At 37.2% G+C, this 17722-nt stretch overlaps 1 protein-coding gene across 4 annotated transcripts in view; it reads left to right on the plus strand.

The window, feature by feature from the left end:
* PIK3R1 (phosphoinositide-3-kinase regulatory subunit 1) overlaps window positions 1-14818 on the plus strand; it is a 58366-nt gene extending 43548 nt beyond the window's left edge. For 2 of the 4 annotated variants that reach the window (XM_068666075.1, XM_068666076.1), the window contains 9 exons: window positions 3635-3737; window positions 4446-4544; window positions 4658-4838; window positions 5315-5440; window positions 6458-6600; window positions 6868-7044; window positions 7243-7311; window positions 9585-9755; window positions 10210-14818. In XM_068666075.1, the coding sequence (XP_068522176.1) occupies window positions 3635-3737; window positions 4446-4544; window positions 4658-4838; window positions 5315-5440; window positions 6458-6600; window positions 6868-7044; window positions 7243-7311; window positions 9585-9755; window positions 10210-10399 (1259 nt within the window). In that variant the 3' untranslated portion in view covers window positions 10400-14818. Of the gene's footprint in view, window positions 1-6; window positions 92-2105; window positions 2278-3634; window positions 3738-4445; window positions 4545-4657; window positions 4839-5314; window positions 5441-6457; window positions 6601-6867; window positions 7045-7242; window positions 7312-9584; window positions 9756-10209 lie in introns of those variants that run through there. The other 2 variants (XM_068666078.1, XM_068666077.1) reach the window with 2 other exon arrangements.
* The last annotated feature ends 2904 nt before the right edge of the window (window positions 14819-17722 follow it).

Genomic DNA, 17722 nt, shown 5'->3' on the forward strand with positions numbered 1-17722 from the left:
ATAAGAGGAAGCCAATTAATATTTCAGGTTATTGGATTATGTTTTCAGGCTGTATTACAAGGGCGACCATTTGCGATGCATAATGTACAAAGTAAGTGATTTTGAATTTCTCTTGAATTTCTTTCTGTTTTGTTCGTCACCTTGTGGAGGTATTTCAATATAACCCATTACCAGGTAGAGGTTTCACGATCTTAAAATAGGTGAGTGAAGGTCAAGTGCCTGCAGATTACTCAGGGAGTGGGGAAATGCCTATCTGCCGCCTGTCTTTTCCTGCCCGCAAGCTAGGCTAGTCCGCGCCGAGCACTAACCTGGTTATACGAGCACGGGCAGCCCAGAACTCAGCCACCACTGAAACCCGGGAGAAGTAATTTCTCCTGAAAGACCTTATTCAACAGAATAAAAAAAATCTTACCGATTCCACATTAGACCTAAATGCAGCAATATAGTCTTGGTAGGAAATCTTTATAACCTAATTTAAATAATTACCTTGGCAACTCAACTGTTTAGGTAGCAGGTGGGCTAAACCTCCAAGCTCAGTGTTTGGACTTGTGTCTGGGATGAGTTCAAGTATCCTGTTTCATTTTGGAAATGGAAGGAATCTTTGGAGCATGTCTACCTAAACAGGGATGGGAGTCTATTTCAAAATGAATTTCAGCTTGTTAATACAGAGAGCAAACTAGCATGTATTTTTTTGTTAACTGTTGGTTCTCCAGACATGTTGTTATATGTTAGTGCTTGTCTAATGGGGTGAGCTGGTGAGTAGCACAGCGGGAGGGTAGATACATGTGAAATATTTGGGACGGGTATAAACTGTGTTAATTTTTTAATGGGTGTTTGTGAGATAGAGCACACTTCAGCTGCACCAGGATTCCTCCTGATGTAGGCACAGATAGTTGCTACAGTTACTCTTTGTTGTGGTTATTTTTGGTATCTGGTTTTCTGCCCCCATAGATTATAGCGAGTATAAAGCATTTAGATTGCTTTACATAGCGTTCTGCTCTGGAATCAATAGTCTGTTCTGTGCATGCTTCTTCCAAGAGGTCTGAGAGCGGTGCAGCCAGTGATGGGGGGGCTTAGAGAGACAGTTTCCGAATAGTACAAGTATGCTGGTGGCATAAAGTCAAGTTCAGAAGAAGACACTGAGAAGGACTCTTGTTTTTTAAAACAATTTACTTGATAAATATCTTGATTAGAGCAGGGTAGAGAAACAGTGTGAAAAGGCAGACTGAATCTTGTGTCCTGACAGACTGGCTTTTTATGTTCAGCAAAATCATTTTTCAAGATCGTGCTCAGTTTTGACTTTCTTGCATGGTGCAGAAAAGTCTGGTGAATGTAAGACTACAATATTTGATTTTTAGATTTCAAAATGAGTTAATCCAGATCAATTGGAATTGTATTTTATTACAGAATGAAACGGGGCTGGCATCTCTGCAGTAAGCACAATTTATATAATAATATTAGGTACATCAGATCTGTGTGCATATTAAAATATAGAACTCTGTACCGTTTAAAAACCTAATCTATATTTCATTCTGTGGATAAATAATGTATGCATTGTAATTTATGTAATGTATGTAGCCTAAGTATGTATGTGTGTAATGGGTATATAATGGCTATGCTCTTTTTCTCTTTTGCATCTTTAACATGCACACAAGCCTTTTAAAGCTTTTTCAGTGGTAAACTACAGGCATCTGAGTAGGAGAATGAATCTGAGAAGTGACCTACCTCTCTGCAAAGGGAGCTGCACTGTGTGTGAGCATGCATGTGTTGTGTGCGCGTGTGTGTAAGAGCTACGTGCTGCAGCATATCAGCCTTTTGTCATCCTGCCAGGATTGGACTGTACCATGCTGCAAAGTCAGGAAAATGAAATGGAAATAAGGGTGCACAAGGAGAGCCTGCTCCGGCTTTTTGCTTGAAAAACCGGGTTTATATTGCTATTCTGCTAAATGTAGGCTCTTTCTGAAACTGAAATTGTTCTAAGATTAATGTAGAACAAAATGATGAAACAGGAGTGGTCTGGTGACATTATTTTGACATGATTGGCTGAGGATTATGATGTAATAGGTTACAGTGCAGCCCCTTATAGGTTTTAAAATGAATTCCAAGACACCATTACAAAGAGAGCCTGACTCTTTTCTTGTATCTGAGCTTACTGAGTGAAACTCATACAAATGTACAATACTGTTTGGAATATGGAAGAACTGGATATAGAATATCCTAAGACAGATATAAATTGTGGCACAGACTTGATGTTTTACATAGAAATGGATCCACCAGGTAAAACTGCAGTCTTATTATGGAAGACTTAATTCCTCTTGGTCTTTACGATATCTGATGAAAAATACTTAATGGATATGTAGGATTTATTTACTTTGTCATTGATACAAATTAGAATTAAGTTGTGTTTTTGTGCATGGTTATAGCAAATAGAATCATAACCTGTAGAAATACCTGTCTGCTTACTTAAATGTTTTTTTTACTGAATTTACCTGTTTCTGTTTTGTTTTTTTTTCTGTCATATGTAGTTCTATCTCTACTACTATATCATTAAAAAATATCGTTTCTTTTATTTTGCTATTTTGCTGTCTTCCACACTGTAGCTAAAAAGAGATGCTGTAATAACACTTATGTTTCCTGAATCAGTGGTTACAATTCAATGGTTTGGATTGCTTTAGGAAAAACAGATTTTAAAATCTAACAGTATTAACTGCATACCTAATATCACATAATTTTTTTTTTCATAATGTATAAAAATGTTATGCTCTCTTTATATTCATTGCAGCTTTAAAAACATTGTATTTTGTAGCTGGTCATTATATATGTATAGAGATGTTCATAAGAAATGTTGTACTTACTAGAGAACTAAAGAGCTGGGTTGATTTTTAATCCTGATCCCAATGTAGTCCCCCTTTCTAGTAAGTCAGGAGTGCTGCAGTATCTTCCTCCGGCACCCACTGGCATACGTATGCAGCTTTGACATTGAGAAAAGGGGATGTGTTTTTTAATCAGTCCTGGCATTTGGAAGACAATTTATTCTGTAGAATACTAAGATTAACACAAAGGATATTTGGGTCACAGATGGGTTTCTCAAAGTGGGTGTTGTTTTTTTTTGCAAACGATTGCACAGAATGCAGAGGATCATGGAAACGTAATTCTTTGTATTAAAACATACAGTATTGCTGTGGGTTTGCGTTTTTTATTACTCAGCTTATAGGTGAGAAAACAGCAATATTAGTGTAAGATCGTCACATAGGAGAAAACAAAATGAAATCTTACCTGTTTTATTATTTATAGTTACCTGAAGATAGTCGAAGAAGGTAATAGCAAACTTTAGATTTTTTTTTCCCAAATGCTTTCCTCACAGGGAGAGGAGATGAGTAAAGTGTTATATTTTGCTTAAAATATATTATTGCAAGATTAACATACTTTCTTGAAGCAGTACATCCTTTTTGTTGAATTGTATTTTTTTCAGTAAAATTCTTGATTCTTCATTTAAATACTGTCAGAGGTGGAAAATACTGTTTTGTAACTATTCCTTTTTTTTTTCTCATTCATATAGTAATGTGTGATTTCAAGGAATATATGGTCATGTTTTCAATGAGTTATGCTCAACTTTTTCTCCCTTTATCTGCAGCACTGCCTCCTAAGCCACCGAAACCTAATACTGTAACTAACAACGGCATGAATAACAACATGTCATTACAAGATGCTGAATGGTACTGGGGAGATATCTCAAGGTAAAACATCTCAAGACATGTATTTCTCATGTATGACTTTATATTCTTGCTCTGTTTTTCTCTGTATGTATTCTGCTTAAGTATAGAAAAATTATAGCTCTAAGAGCAATTTTTAGGATATTTTCCAACAGAAACATATCACAGTTGTTTTTATTCCAAACATGACTAAAAAGTTACTGGCAGTCCATTAGAATGTAATATGTGAAATGATTTGGTGACTGTTCTGTTGTTTTAAGGCAGCTATATGAAATGCTAGCATGAAATAGTAGTATGAAAAGACAACACCAAGAAATAAGTATCTTTTTTTCTTGTCTTTCATCCAGATCCTCAACTGTAGGCACAACAGTTAACAAGCCAGACTAACAAGTGCTATGTATTAGCAACATTTTTAACGTACTATATATAGGTACATTAGACCAGCACTGGCTGCTCCAATTGTGCAGGCTTGTATGAACAAGCAGAAGACCTCTGCACGAATATAATTTCATTCCAGCAGTGAGAAGACATAGAATATATCGTTTTTGTATCCCAGTTGTTCACTAGTAATTCTAAATAAGTTATTAAATAACTGTGTTTATTTATGTGGAGATCAAGAAGGCTTACAAAAAAAAAAAAAAAGCTATTTTAAAACAAGAATTTAGAGCACGGTGAAAGGATAAATGAGTGAGAAGAAGCTGAAATGATTAGTTACTTTTGCTTTCATTTTAGAGAAGAAGTGAATGAGAAGCTTCGAGACACTGCAGATGGTACCTTTTTGGTACGAGATGCTTCAACCAAAATGCATGGGGACTACACACTTACACTAAGGTAAGATAGTTACAGTAGGTCTGTAATACCTACAATACTGCCTTTAAAATACCACCTTCTTTCGGAAATAGTAGTAGAAGTATGCCTAACTTTTCAACAAACTTTACTTGCAGGAAAGGAGGAAATAACAAATTAATCAAAATATTTCACCGAGATGGGAAGTACGGCTTTTCTGACCCGTTAACTTTCAACTCTGTGGTTGAGCTAATAAACCACTACAGGAATGAATCTCTAGCCCAGTACAATCCTAAACTGGATGTAAAATTACTGTATCCAGTGTCTAAGTACCAGCAGGTAATTTAGTCTATTTTCTTTGTGTTCCACTTAATTACAAAGAAATTATCGCAGACTGGGGAGACATTTATTACAAAGAATTTCAGCTCTGTTAATATTTGAAAAAATAAAGTGGGTATAAAAGTGGATATTTTTGTTTAAAACCAACAGCATAAATTGCATATAAATAATTAAAATTTTAAATACTGCAGAAGCATTATTAAGAAATAAATTTAAGTTACTAAATACCCCACTCAGTGCTGATGAAATATATAATTTTTATTATTAAGCTGCACACTTGCAATAGAAAATTGCTTTTTGTCATTTAGTTTTATTTTGACTTGCAAATTGTGCATATAATATATCATACCTCTATATTGATAAAAGAGGTGTCACGTTTACCATGTAAATATCTGGGCATTTTTAAGCAGTCTGGAAATCTGTGCAGTGTATTGGTTTTTTTCACCAAGTATCTTTTCTTCTGTTCACCATCCCAGGATCAAGTGGTAAAAGAGGACAGCATTGAAGCAGTGGGAAAGAAATTACATGAATATAATACCCAGTTCCAAGAAAAAAGCCGAGAATATGACAGACTCTATGAAGACTACACAAGAACATCTCAGGTAAAATAGATTTGAAGCCAAAAGGTGAATGGAAGACTAATGTGGATTTAGAAGACTGTTATTAAATTCATGTTGCTATTTTCTTCTTTCCTCCTCCTCTGTTCCACCACAACTACAATTGCCCAAAAGAGGAAAATGTACCTTATGTGCTTGCTCAGTATAGTGGAATTGCTTACTCATGTTTTAACAATCACCACCTACAACCTAACTCTGTGCTCAAGACCGACACACACATCCAAAGCAAGCACCTTGATTTACAAACACATCTGCATACTGGCCTCATCAGGGCGAGTTAAGGTTTCCAAGACACCTCTGTAAGGAAGCATTCTGTTTTAATACTAGTTTTGTAAAGGTCTGGTTTCACTGATATGGGGTGGAATGATGACATGTAGATATGGGCAGAATGATGACATTCTACAGGAATGAAAAGCTTCCACTGTCCTTCTTTCACCTTATCCAATTATTAGCCAAGTCTTGAGGTTTTGGTGAATTTGTGCAGTTTTACACCCCTACAATCTGAACATAATTGAAGAAAGGTTGAGGGGTGTAGGCAACTTGAAGTTAATTGTTTCAAAGAGTTAGCCCTGGACTAGCCATGTGGGGACAGAAAGATGGATCAAATGACCTCTGGAGACCAGTCCACCCCAATAAATTAAAATTTTATTTCAGAGAGTCAACTGAACTTCTAAGGACATTAGCTGATACAAAGCGCAAAGTGCATTGCCATAAGGGTAATCTTCAGAACAAGAATTTATATAAAACTTATTTATACAAAAGAGAGCTTGTAACTAGTTCTTTTTCTAGCAGTTTTTCTTTCCCAGAAAGCCTCATCATGGTTGTCTTTTGCAGAGGCCTGTCTCCTCTGTTTTGTAAAGCTCTGCAGACAGGATGCATTCTGGTAATGGGATATTGAAGTCATTCTGTTAGAATATACTGAAATGTCTCCATGATACAAGCCAATAAATCATCCACTCTGTTTGATAACAACTGTAATTTAAACAACTATTTTATTTTCAGGAAATTCAAATGAAAAGAACAGCTATTGAAGCATTTAATGAAACAATAAAAATATTTGAAGAGCAGTGCCAGACACAGGAGAGATACAGTAAGGAATACATTGAAAAATTTAAACGCGAAGGAAATGAAAAAGAAATACAAAGGTCAGTATGTGTATTTCAAGTTGTATCATTTTGAAGAAAGAAATGATGCCAAGTATAAATCTGCCTAAAATTAAAACAAGATGTCAAGGTTAAAGTTGTTCAGTTGTAAGCAAAGCAAACTTCAAATGGGGTTGATGTAAACTTGTAAAGCATGAAGCTACATTTAGAGAAATAATCTGTTCTCTTAAAAGTCTATATGAGAAAATAGCAGACAAAGTTATGAATACGACATTATCAGAGTATAACATACCACATTGTTCCATTCAGAATTATGCACAACTATGAAAAACTGAAGTCTCGAATAAGTGAAATTGTGGACAGCAGGCGTAGATTAGAAGAGGATTTAAAGAAGCAAGCCGCTGAATATAGAGAGATAGACAAGCGTATGAACAGCATTAAGCCAGACCTCATACAGCTGAGGAAGACAAGAGACCAGTACTTGATGTAAGTATCATTATGAATTCACAAATATATATATATATATATATATATATATATATATATATATATATATATAAACATATATATAATAACGTAATATAGTAATAGTATAATATAATAATAATATACTACAAATATATTTATTTATTGGCACCAAACTTCTGAAACTAATAATTAATTTTATTTGGTATTATTATCCAGGTGGCTGACTCAGAAAGGTGTTCGGCAAAAGAAGCTAAATGAATGGCTTGGAAATGAAAATACAGAAGAGTGAGTATTAAGAGATTTAAATATTCCTGGTATTTCCTATCAGCTTGCACAAAAGTGAGATTGACCATATTTAATTCTAGACCCACCCAGAGGGAATCTCTTCTAGGTCTCTTGTAACAATGTTCACTGTTACCGCAGGGCAGCCTACATAACACGGGTATCAGAAAGGACTCCCTCTCACCCCCTACTCAGCCATTACTCAAGGAAGTGTGTAATCAGGTTACTATAGCAAAGCACTGGAACTTAACCTGTGTCTTTATTCTTACCAGCAACATGAAGATTATAAGGTGTAGGTATCTTGGAGGGATGTCATAGGAATAAATAAATTGTTCAGAAGGTCTCTTAGGCACAGGTGGGCTGTTTCCCTATTACATATGTTGATACCATGGTGCTATCTAGTATAGTGGTGCCCACATCAGTGTATCACATTGCTATTGAAGGTGATAAAATTGTGTATGCTGAAGAGTGGTCCTTCTCCATTTTTATGGTCTAATCAGTCTTTCTGGGAAATGGCAGGATAGTATTCCATCATTTCAGCAATTCAGTTTTAGTATAGGTTATAGCTGGGGCCTGGCCACTGAATAGGTTTTGCTTTTTGCTTCATTCCTGGAAAAAAAAAAAAAAAAAAAAAAAAAAACAGCAAAAAGCAAATATAAACCAAATTTTAAACAGAAGCAAGCTGCAAAATAGTATCAAAGTGCCTTAAATTCACAGATAAAAATAGTAAGCAGCGAAGAGTGAACAAGTAGAAAAACCAAGTGGTCTGAGTAATATTTGTATCAACATTTTCTGCTTGTGTAGTCTCCTGTGCATGCCTTCTACACTGCATGACTGAACATATAGCAAAAACAGCAGATTGACAATGACTGTTTTCTGGTTTTACATTCTAGTTTTGTCCACATTAGTGGTCTATTTTAATTTGGCTTGGTTTGCTGAGTCTCCTGCTGTTATCCTGGAAATTGTGCAACTGCTGCGGCTACATTGGTAGAAGAAGGGAATAAATATGGCATACACATTTTAAAGCCATGTTGTTCACTCAGTCTTAGCTCTGCTCAGAGAAGATATAATAGAGAATATGTAGGCACTTGTTTCCACTGGCACGCTCATCAGTTAGACAGAAAGAGCAATGCCAGGCTGTGGTTATAACATAGCATCAAAATAGTAAGTGAAACTGTTTAAAGAAAATCTTCCTTTTCTCTGTCTCTCTGACTCTCCCTGTCAGTGAATCTGTTAAGTGCTCAGGTTTCTGCAGGCAAATTAAATTTTGAGAATTTGACTTTTTCTCTAAAGTAAAACAGAAAAAAATGAGTATAAAAAGCAGCAGTAAAAATAGGAGTCTCTTTCTCTAGGTGCTGAAAATTGAGCTATAACTGAATGCATAAGAATATCTTGCAGGGCAAAGAAGTACGATGGGATAAGGGAGCTGGATAGCAGGTCATCTGAAACAAAAGAACCCTTTTTTTTTCCTGAAAAATTAAAATGTGTGAAATTGCTGATCATGGTAGACTACTCTGATACTCTTCAGAACAACTGATTGTAAGCAGAGCAGCAAAGGCAAAGCTGACCAGTGCAGGCTGCTGGGCAAATAGGGAACTTTGGAACTGTAGAGTATCAAAGTGGTGTCCCCCATAGCTGAACCAGACATCTTCTTTCACAGTGGGTTTAACTCAGAGGGTTCTGTGAAACTCTGAATCAGCTTTGTAGTTGGTGGCAGCTTTGGTAAAGAAGGTCCTATATAACATGCTTTTTTCATAATCTCATAAGGAAGGAGAACACTACTATTCCAACCTTTCCACAAAGCCATCTACCCTATGAATAATTTATCTATCTACCTGTACAACTGCTCATAGCTCTCCCAGGCAGCAGATGCAATCAATACATTGCATGATTTTTCACTGCTGACCAAGTGTTCTGATCTTTAGAAATGAAGCTGTCTCAAAGGATATTGATTTTGGTGGGTTTGCAGTATACCAGAACAGTGAGCAATGGTAGAAGTGCTGAAATCCTCACAGCAGATTCTGATAGATAAAACAGCATCCTTTTATGTCCATCTTCACATCTACATGAGTATTTTTAAAAGAAACAAGGACCAGAACTTTTATTTCTGTTCAGCAGGTGAAATGTTGTAGTATTACATGGTTTATGCCTCTAGTTCTACCAGGGAGACAACCTACTAACCAAGTTTTTCCAGGTGATATGAAAGGGGGACCAGCATATTCATGGTTTTTGCTCTGCAACGTGTTTCACAAACATCTTTTGTCATATCTTGACAGCCAATACTCTATGGTAGATGATGATGAAGACTTGCCCCATCATGATGAGAGAACATGGAACGTGGGAAATATCAACAGAAGCCAAGCTGAAAATCTGCTGCGGGGAAAGCGAGATGGAACATTCCTGGTTCGAGAGAGCAGCAAGCAAGGCTGCTATGCCTGCTCTGTTGTGTACGTACCCTAAATGCGAATGATGCATTTGAGGCACCTACCTTGAGCAAGGGGTACATGCACACTTGCACGTGTGTGGATCCCATTGGATCTTTCTGCTTAGAAGCAGACAACAAGTCATGAGGCCATTCTTATTGCAGCTCCATTTTCTACACAGCTCAAACCTGTGCTGCTCACACAGATGAGGCTCACTGAAAACAAGGGAAAGTAGAGCATGGAGTAACTCATTTATCTACAGCTACTAAGTCCTGCCTAACTCCTGCATCCTTAAGCAACACCTGGGAATTTGGGTTAAACCTAGGCTGTTACCATTTTCCCACCACAGAAGACTATAGAAGGAATCCTATGTAGTGACTAGTGTTTTAAGATTTATTGCCAGTACCTTGTTTTCTAGCTTAATTTTACTGTACTGACAAACTAAAAACTGTTGTTTGTTTGTTTTTTTTTTCTTTAGGGTGGATGGAGAAGTTAAGCACTGTGTGATAAACAAAACACCTACTGGGTATGGATTTGCAGAGCCATATAACTTGTACAACTCTCTCAAAGAACTGGTGCTACATTATCAACACACATCACTTGTGCAGCACAATGACTCTCTCAATGTCACACTAGCCTACCCAGTATATGCACAGCAGAGGCGATGAAGATCTTAATACTCTGGGTGTTTGGTTTTTTTCTAAAGAAAAGATTTGACAACATTGAGGCCTCTGGAGAGAGCAGGCTCCTTTCAGCCTTACTCAAGAATTTGAGCTGCAGTATCAAAGCTATCTGTCTTCAGAGATGGGACTAGAGCTTTCCTTCACAACTGCAGTCGGAAAGATCACAGTATTAAGCTGTGAATGTATGTTTCTAATCTGAAGTGCTTTTTTTTTAATTGAGAAAAGAAAAACACAAGAGAGAGAAATCCTAACCTGATCTCCCAGCAGGGACATAGAGGCCTTTAACCATGGTGCTTGTTTACGACCACTTCTGAAGCTTTACCAGCTAGAACGTTGGATTCTGCAGACACAAGGTGTAAGAGGTCTTTGTCATTTGGTTACTGGAATTTCTTGGTCACAACCTGGCTTGGATTTGATGTTGCTGCACTCAGTGGATCCAGACACACAGCATTGTGGATTTTTTGGTTTCTGGTGAATGATATGTAGCAGAATGGCACTTTCATTTATAAGGGACACTTTAAAAGGACTTCAGTTACAGTATGTTGTTTGGAGGAATTGTAACAGTGAAGTGCCAGGAAGTGTTTTGCTTAGACGTTTAAAAATCCTGTTTTAAGAATATATTTAAGACTGAAGAAAACAGGACTTTCAATGGCATACAGTCTTTAATAATGTACATATTGGATGACTAACTATCATTGATGGAAACTATCAATACCAAACTGCTTCTCTTTTCCCCTTTCTGTTTGCTGAAAGCTGAATTCTTAGACCATGCTATGCAATACTAAATTTTCTTTAGGCTGTAGTCTTCTCTTGAGCATGTCTACAGGTTAAGCTTGTTTTTCTTCTTTCCTTGCCTTCTTTTGTCTTTCTTTCTTTTGCCTGAGAATACTTTTCTTGATGATTACTTTTTGTTATTCTTTTGACATTTTCTGTTTTTTCTTTTTTTTTTTTTTTTTTTTAATGTACAGGAAGCCAGCAAGAGTTGGCTTCAGAATTAAAACTATGAAATATTTTACAATTTTCTTTGTATAGAATATTGAGCTACTAGCTCAAAGTTTAAAAAGTTCATCTTTTTTTTTTTTGACTAAATATTTTGTTGGGCAGTGCCTGATAAGCTTCAAAGCTGCTTTATTCAATAAAAATATATGAACATTACAAAATATCATTGAGTCCAACAATATTGTTTCAGAGATACCTTTAGAGTACGGTACCTTGCTATGTTTGCTTTTGAAGCATTTTGAACTTCTGTCATGATTGTCTTTGTATTTGAAAGATGAAAAAATTATGTATCCTTCTCTGATAATGACTGCAGAAAAACAGAAAAATTTAGCTACTGGAGTAGATAGGTTGGATTTCAGAATGAATCCACACTTCACAGTAAATAAATGACATCTTGACCTACTGTGGCAGAATTTTTGTCAGCATGTCAAGGTATTTTCATTTCATATGAAGGAAGTTTCTCTAAACTGTTGCCTGGATTTGTTTATCATACTAGTATTTTTAAAGAAATCTCCCACCTGTACTCAGAACAATTGGATACAACATAGGGCTAAGTAAGACTGGAAAACCTCTGTTCTGAAAAATGATTAGGCTTTCATAGTTAATATTTTGGATTTTCATAAGTTTGTAGACTGAGTCTACAAACTCATCAAATGTTCATCAAAGTGAACATTTTCATAGTTTCAGGCACTAGAGACTTACAGAATTATGGTTTGTTTAAAGGAAACAAATACATGAATCCCACTAAAGCAAACTTAGTAGTAATTCTGGGACAATTCACTGTGGGTGGCTTGCAGTGGTTATTGTTGTTATATATTTTTTGCCATGACCATTGCAGAAATTCATGCATTGCAAATTGATAAAGTAATGAAGTTCATATAAAATTGGACAAGTTGTGACGAAATTAAGATGAACTTATTCTTCCCCGAAGATGCACAGGGAAACCCATTACTATTTAAGGGACTTGCACACACAATCAAAAGAGTAGGTCCCATGGAGTTGTCTCATAATAACTCTGCTTTAGAGATGCATGTATTTTGATTCCAAGCATTCAGTACTTAGTAAGCTATTGGAAATAATGAGGAATTTGCCAGTCTCCAGTAGTTTTTATATTATCTTCTATTTTTTACATTATCCCTTCATTTCTGAGACTGTAAAGCTTTGGTTTTTTCTTTAATTATGTGGATTTTGTGCTTTTTTGGTGGGTTGTCTTTGCTTTCCTATAGATGTATTTTCTCTCTAGAATCTATATCAGGAAACAAGATACAACCAACATAAATGTTTCAGGATAGTCATCATTTTCAAAATTATTCTGATTTTTTTATTTTCTAAATAGAAGTTTAGTCTTCATCCCTTCCATTCCTTGTTCCACCCTCCTTTCAGGCCTCTCAAATAGGACCATTTAAATTTGGTTTTCTAATAACTGGTTTTTACTATGAAAAGCAACAATTACTCTAGCATGACAGTCATACTACTGGGCTTGACATTACAAATTAGCTCAATATACAACAATTTAACACTTGTAGCAATCCAAGGTATTCTTCAGACATATATTAATTTTTGAATGTTAAATACTTTAAGAGTAAAATCGTATTTTTTTCTCTATAGGCAAAATATATGTAATCTGAATGGATGTTTCACTTAGTATTTCTCAAGAAATTTCATCGTAGTTAAGGCATTTGGATCTAATTTTCCTCATATTAAGAAAACCTCTGCTATGTCAGTGGGCCATATCCTTAGCATGCCCAGCCCAGTACGGGATATCATTTGTTCCTGTTGTGCTGTACTACTTCACTTCATCTGTGGTTGTAGCAGAGAAAAAATAGTGTGCGTGCAAATTTGGCACTTGCTTTTATTGCACAAGCAACAATGAGAAATAAGCACTATGTTATGGGGATAAATGCTTTTAGGGCTTCGTTAGGGGAAGTTCTGCCTACACAGGGTCTGTGCAATTCACAAGGATCACTTACGCCCCCAAAGTGGGCATGAGTGGGGTTTCTTTGGTACCTGGGTATTGTGTGGCCTCTGCATTTCCCTCCCTCCTTAATGCACAGAGCTGCATCCTGCCAAAGGCCCTATTCACTGCAGAGTTGTTTGTCCTTAATGTACCATATTGTTCACTCCAGTTTTGATTTGATCTCAAACAGACTAATATATACAGAAAAAAAAAAAAAGCATGTGGATATAACTGAAGAAACGCAATGCTTTTCTGTGTTTCTATTGACGTATACTTTTTCCACCTAATATGATACAAGGGTGGGAATTGTTTTGGTATGTTTTTTTGGTTTGGGGAATTTTTTATTTTAAATCCCTAAGTTATGCTGCACTGCAGCAGCACTTTTGCAAGGCTTTTGTAAAGTATGAGGCATAACACAGAGAACCAACACCCACAGGGAAAATTAGGAGCTTCTGATTTCCGTAAGTTGAAATTGGGATTTCCAGTTTTGGGGATATTCATGTGTGCATCAGTGCATATGCGCACACACTTGCTGTGTTTATGTATGAATAGATCTCAGTATAGGTGCATTTTCACCAAACGTGATCATTTTGCTGAATTCAGTAAGTGATATTAATTTTGTGTAAAGACACACACATGCACTAGACCTTTGTGGGTGCAGCATGTTTCCAAATACAGTTAGAAGACTGAGTTTCTGTGTTGTTGTTGTTTTTTTCTAAAAAAAAAAAAAAAAAAAAAAAAAAAAAGCTTGTCTGTATGGTTCATTTATCTAGAAAAATCTTATCAAACTGTAAAACCAAATCTTAAAATTTTCTATTTGGTGTCAACTGTTCTGTAGTAAAGAAATGGCTTTGTCTTGTAATTGGCAATGAAATAATAATGCTTGGGAAAACATGCAAATGCTTCTAATGGGGAAAACTTCTGCCGATTTTCACACAGTGCTTTTGCTATGCATGGTATTAAGTTGGGAAAGTGAATCCTGATAGTATTTTTTTCAGGGTCACTTTAGAAATGGGCAGCACAAAGCACAATGCCTCCCATAGGACAAGGTTCCAAAATGCAACATTTTATGTGGAATCATGTTGTATTTACTGCAGTGGAAAACTAAACTGGACTGGAGGAGTGGGTAACGTTACATTGCACTTGTCCTAATGAGACTGCATTAGCTGCCCAAGATGCTGCTATTTTTTTTTTATTATTGTTTTTAAAAATAAAGCTCTGTTCTGTTAAATGTCTTTAAAACATTAAGATTACTTTGTTTTAAAATGGTCATTGAGGAGGTGGAGGGTAAAGTCGGTTGTAAATTGCCTTCACAAGGCAACAGTGAAAACATGCCTCCTTGAGATTTTGTTCAAGCTATAGAGTTGATGGAGCTGTGTCTTGTTTTTAAGTTGCTTTAAAAATTGTAATAAGTCTTCAAGCAGAATAAAGGTTGTTTTGAAACTGCATTTCAGTTTCTGAGGCTTCAGTGAGGACTGAGATGTCCATTTACCAGAATCCTTTGCTGATGCTTCCTGTCTCTATATGTGAACTACTTTGAAAATGAGACCCAAGTGTTCGTATTATTAAAGGGAACTAGGGAGAAAATGATTTCAGCTCACTCTCAGCCATCTTATGGATTGAACTGAAGAAGTAGCTGAGTAGCTCCAAAATAGCCTTGTACCAAATATTGCCAAAATGACAGTTCTGCTAATCTTATACTCTTGCAAAAGCAGTGCATTTGTGTTTTATACTGCAGATGAAGTGCTGTTTCATCTGAAATTAGAATGAGTTTTGTCATTGATTTCCATGAAGCAAGCCTGTCAACCTTTGTACCAGAGGTAATTTACCAGCGTCATGACTACCCCTGATATTGAAAACCAAGGTAACAATGAAGAAGGGGGAGAATGGAGAGGCAGATCGGGCAAGGCTGATTCCGAGCATTGTTTTCTTTCACTCATTGCTGGCATACAGTATTTTCATGTTTCAGGCACATCCATATCTTGCCCCAGGAGAGGTCCTCCAAGGAAGCCAGCCAGTCCCTCTAAAAGCAGAAAGAGATTCCTGTTCACAAGGTTTCCATTCCAAAATCTGCCCACGTGTTGCTCACTGCAGTCACATAATACTCCAAGATTGAGGTACCCAGGTACTACAGGCTTAAAGCAATTACTAAAAATTACGTCATCACTGGCCTTTCTTGCAAGAAGCACAGACTAAAGGCTATTACAATATTTTTAGTTCACTTGATAGAAAGTGCGGTTAGATCTCTGATTAACATATGCATTGCAGTTCTTCTCAATTAGTAATCTGATTCTTTTAAATAGACACCACATTTATCTTGTTCCTGCTCTCAGGGCATATGCTAAGCAACACAAGATCCTGTAGCCAGAGAGGTCTACATCTAAAAATACGGTTATGGTCATGAATCACACATCTTCCATCATCAGCTACTGAGAGAAATTATGATTGATTGATCATAATCTGCAGAAATCCACGGACCAGCGGCTTTCTGGCCTGTATCATACATTGTATAGAAATCACACTTGGCAGACTGGAAAAAAATAGTTTGCAAAAATGTCATTCTATTTTTGTTGTCTGCAGACAAACACACTCCTACTTTTTCTCTCTGCTTTCTTCCTGAAGCTTGATGGCCATTTTTCATAAAGAATGGGAAAAACTGTTTGAATCCATCTCTGCAGCTACACGTGGCTGACTTTTTTTTAAAGGCTTAGGAATACTTTTCATCCTCTTTTTCCTGTGGAGCTGCTTGACTCACGTGAAGTCCTATGTATGAGTAACTTCTCACACGTCTCTTTGATTCAAAATTGGAAAAGGAAATTTTAGGCTTCTCACTCTAGGCTACTACAGGCCTCGAAGGACACAGGCAATGCCTCCTCCCCACACAGGTGGAACACAAGACAAATGCAGGCACCACTTAGCTGCCGGTGGGCAGCCAGGCACAAAATGGGTGGCACAGGCTTGCTCTGCCTTGAGGGCTACTCAGGATGGCGGCCCTCCTTTACACCCCCACACCAGAAGGGCCATTCTGGTTCACAGGAGTCCTCTGAGGGCCCCTGACAGCCATGGGGTGTATTAGCATGTTCCTGGAGAGGATTACATTTCAGAGACACCCAACACAGCCCACCATGTCCCGCCAACCCCAAACAGGACCACCTCTGCCTCCACCCAGGAGATGTGGCAGCCACCTTCCTCTTCCTCCCCTCTATGTTCTGCACATCCAAAGCTGAGACTGGCCCCAACCAGCATGGCAGCAAGGCCAGCACCTCTGCAGGGGCCCTTGTTTAGAGGGTGGAGACTAAGGAAGTTGTAAATGGTGGCGTCCTGCCTGCACCACAGGCTGGAAATGAGGCAAAAAAAAACAACTCATTCTGCTTTGCCTGCAGGGACATGGAGTCAGACACACTTTCCAGTCAGACCTGGGTTGTACGAAAGGCACAGAGCTTTTCCTTAATGCATTTGAAACAAGAAAAAGCATTAACTGTGGGAGCTGTACTGAGAACATGGTTCCGGTGTGTCCTTTTTTTTTTTTTTTTTTTTTTTTTAAAGTCTTGCTGGGGACCTATGTCCTCAAATACATAGACTGCCAAAAATAGAAGCTCTGTAGGGACTTTTTGGGTAAACAGGTATCAATCAATCAGCAGCTATTCAAACTTTGGATAATCTTTGTGGGGACCAGCACTTTAACCTCTGAACAGCAATCAGATGACCAGAAACGTCCTGATAATTCTTTGAAAAAGCAGCATTTTTATCCACAGCTGTGCCAGGCTCTATTCCCTACCTGAATACTATTACATTAATATATCATCTCACTCCATTCTTTCTAGCACGAAGAAATCACCCTTGCATACTAAGAAAGGAGTTTAAGCCACCAATTTAAACATGTGCAAATATTGATAGAAGAAAAATTTAACAGGTAACGCACAAAAGGATCTAAAACCTCCTGTCCTCAAGTCCCTGAACAAACAATATTGACAAAACCAGGCACGAATATAGTTGTCAGATGATGATTTAACTTTCATATATCTGGTATTCCTAAATCTTTAGAAAACTCTAGCCTGAGAAGAAACATAATGAATTCACTCCTGAGAACATTTCTTCCTCTATAAATGTTCATTGCCTTACCCAGGTTACTTTTTTTTTCCCCCACGAATCTTGTTCTTGGTGTAACACAAATGCTCCGTGAAAGGTGCTAGCTAGATTAATCCTTCTTCCCTCTTTTCTTCATCTGGCAACCACCCTATGTACTTGAGCAGATTTCTCCACAGGGTGTTGGGTAGAAGAGCCACGCTGAGTCCATGTTTTGTGACTTGTTGGAAGGGAAATGCGTGGCTGTTTTGTGTGGTAGGGTGGTA

The sequence above is a fragment of the Anas acuta genome, chromosome Z, assembly GCF_963932015.1.
Source record: "Anas acuta chromosome Z, bAnaAcu1.1, whole genome shotgun sequence".
Classification (NCBI taxonomy): Eukaryota; Metazoa; Chordata; class Aves; order Anseriformes; family Anatidae; genus Anas; species Anas acuta.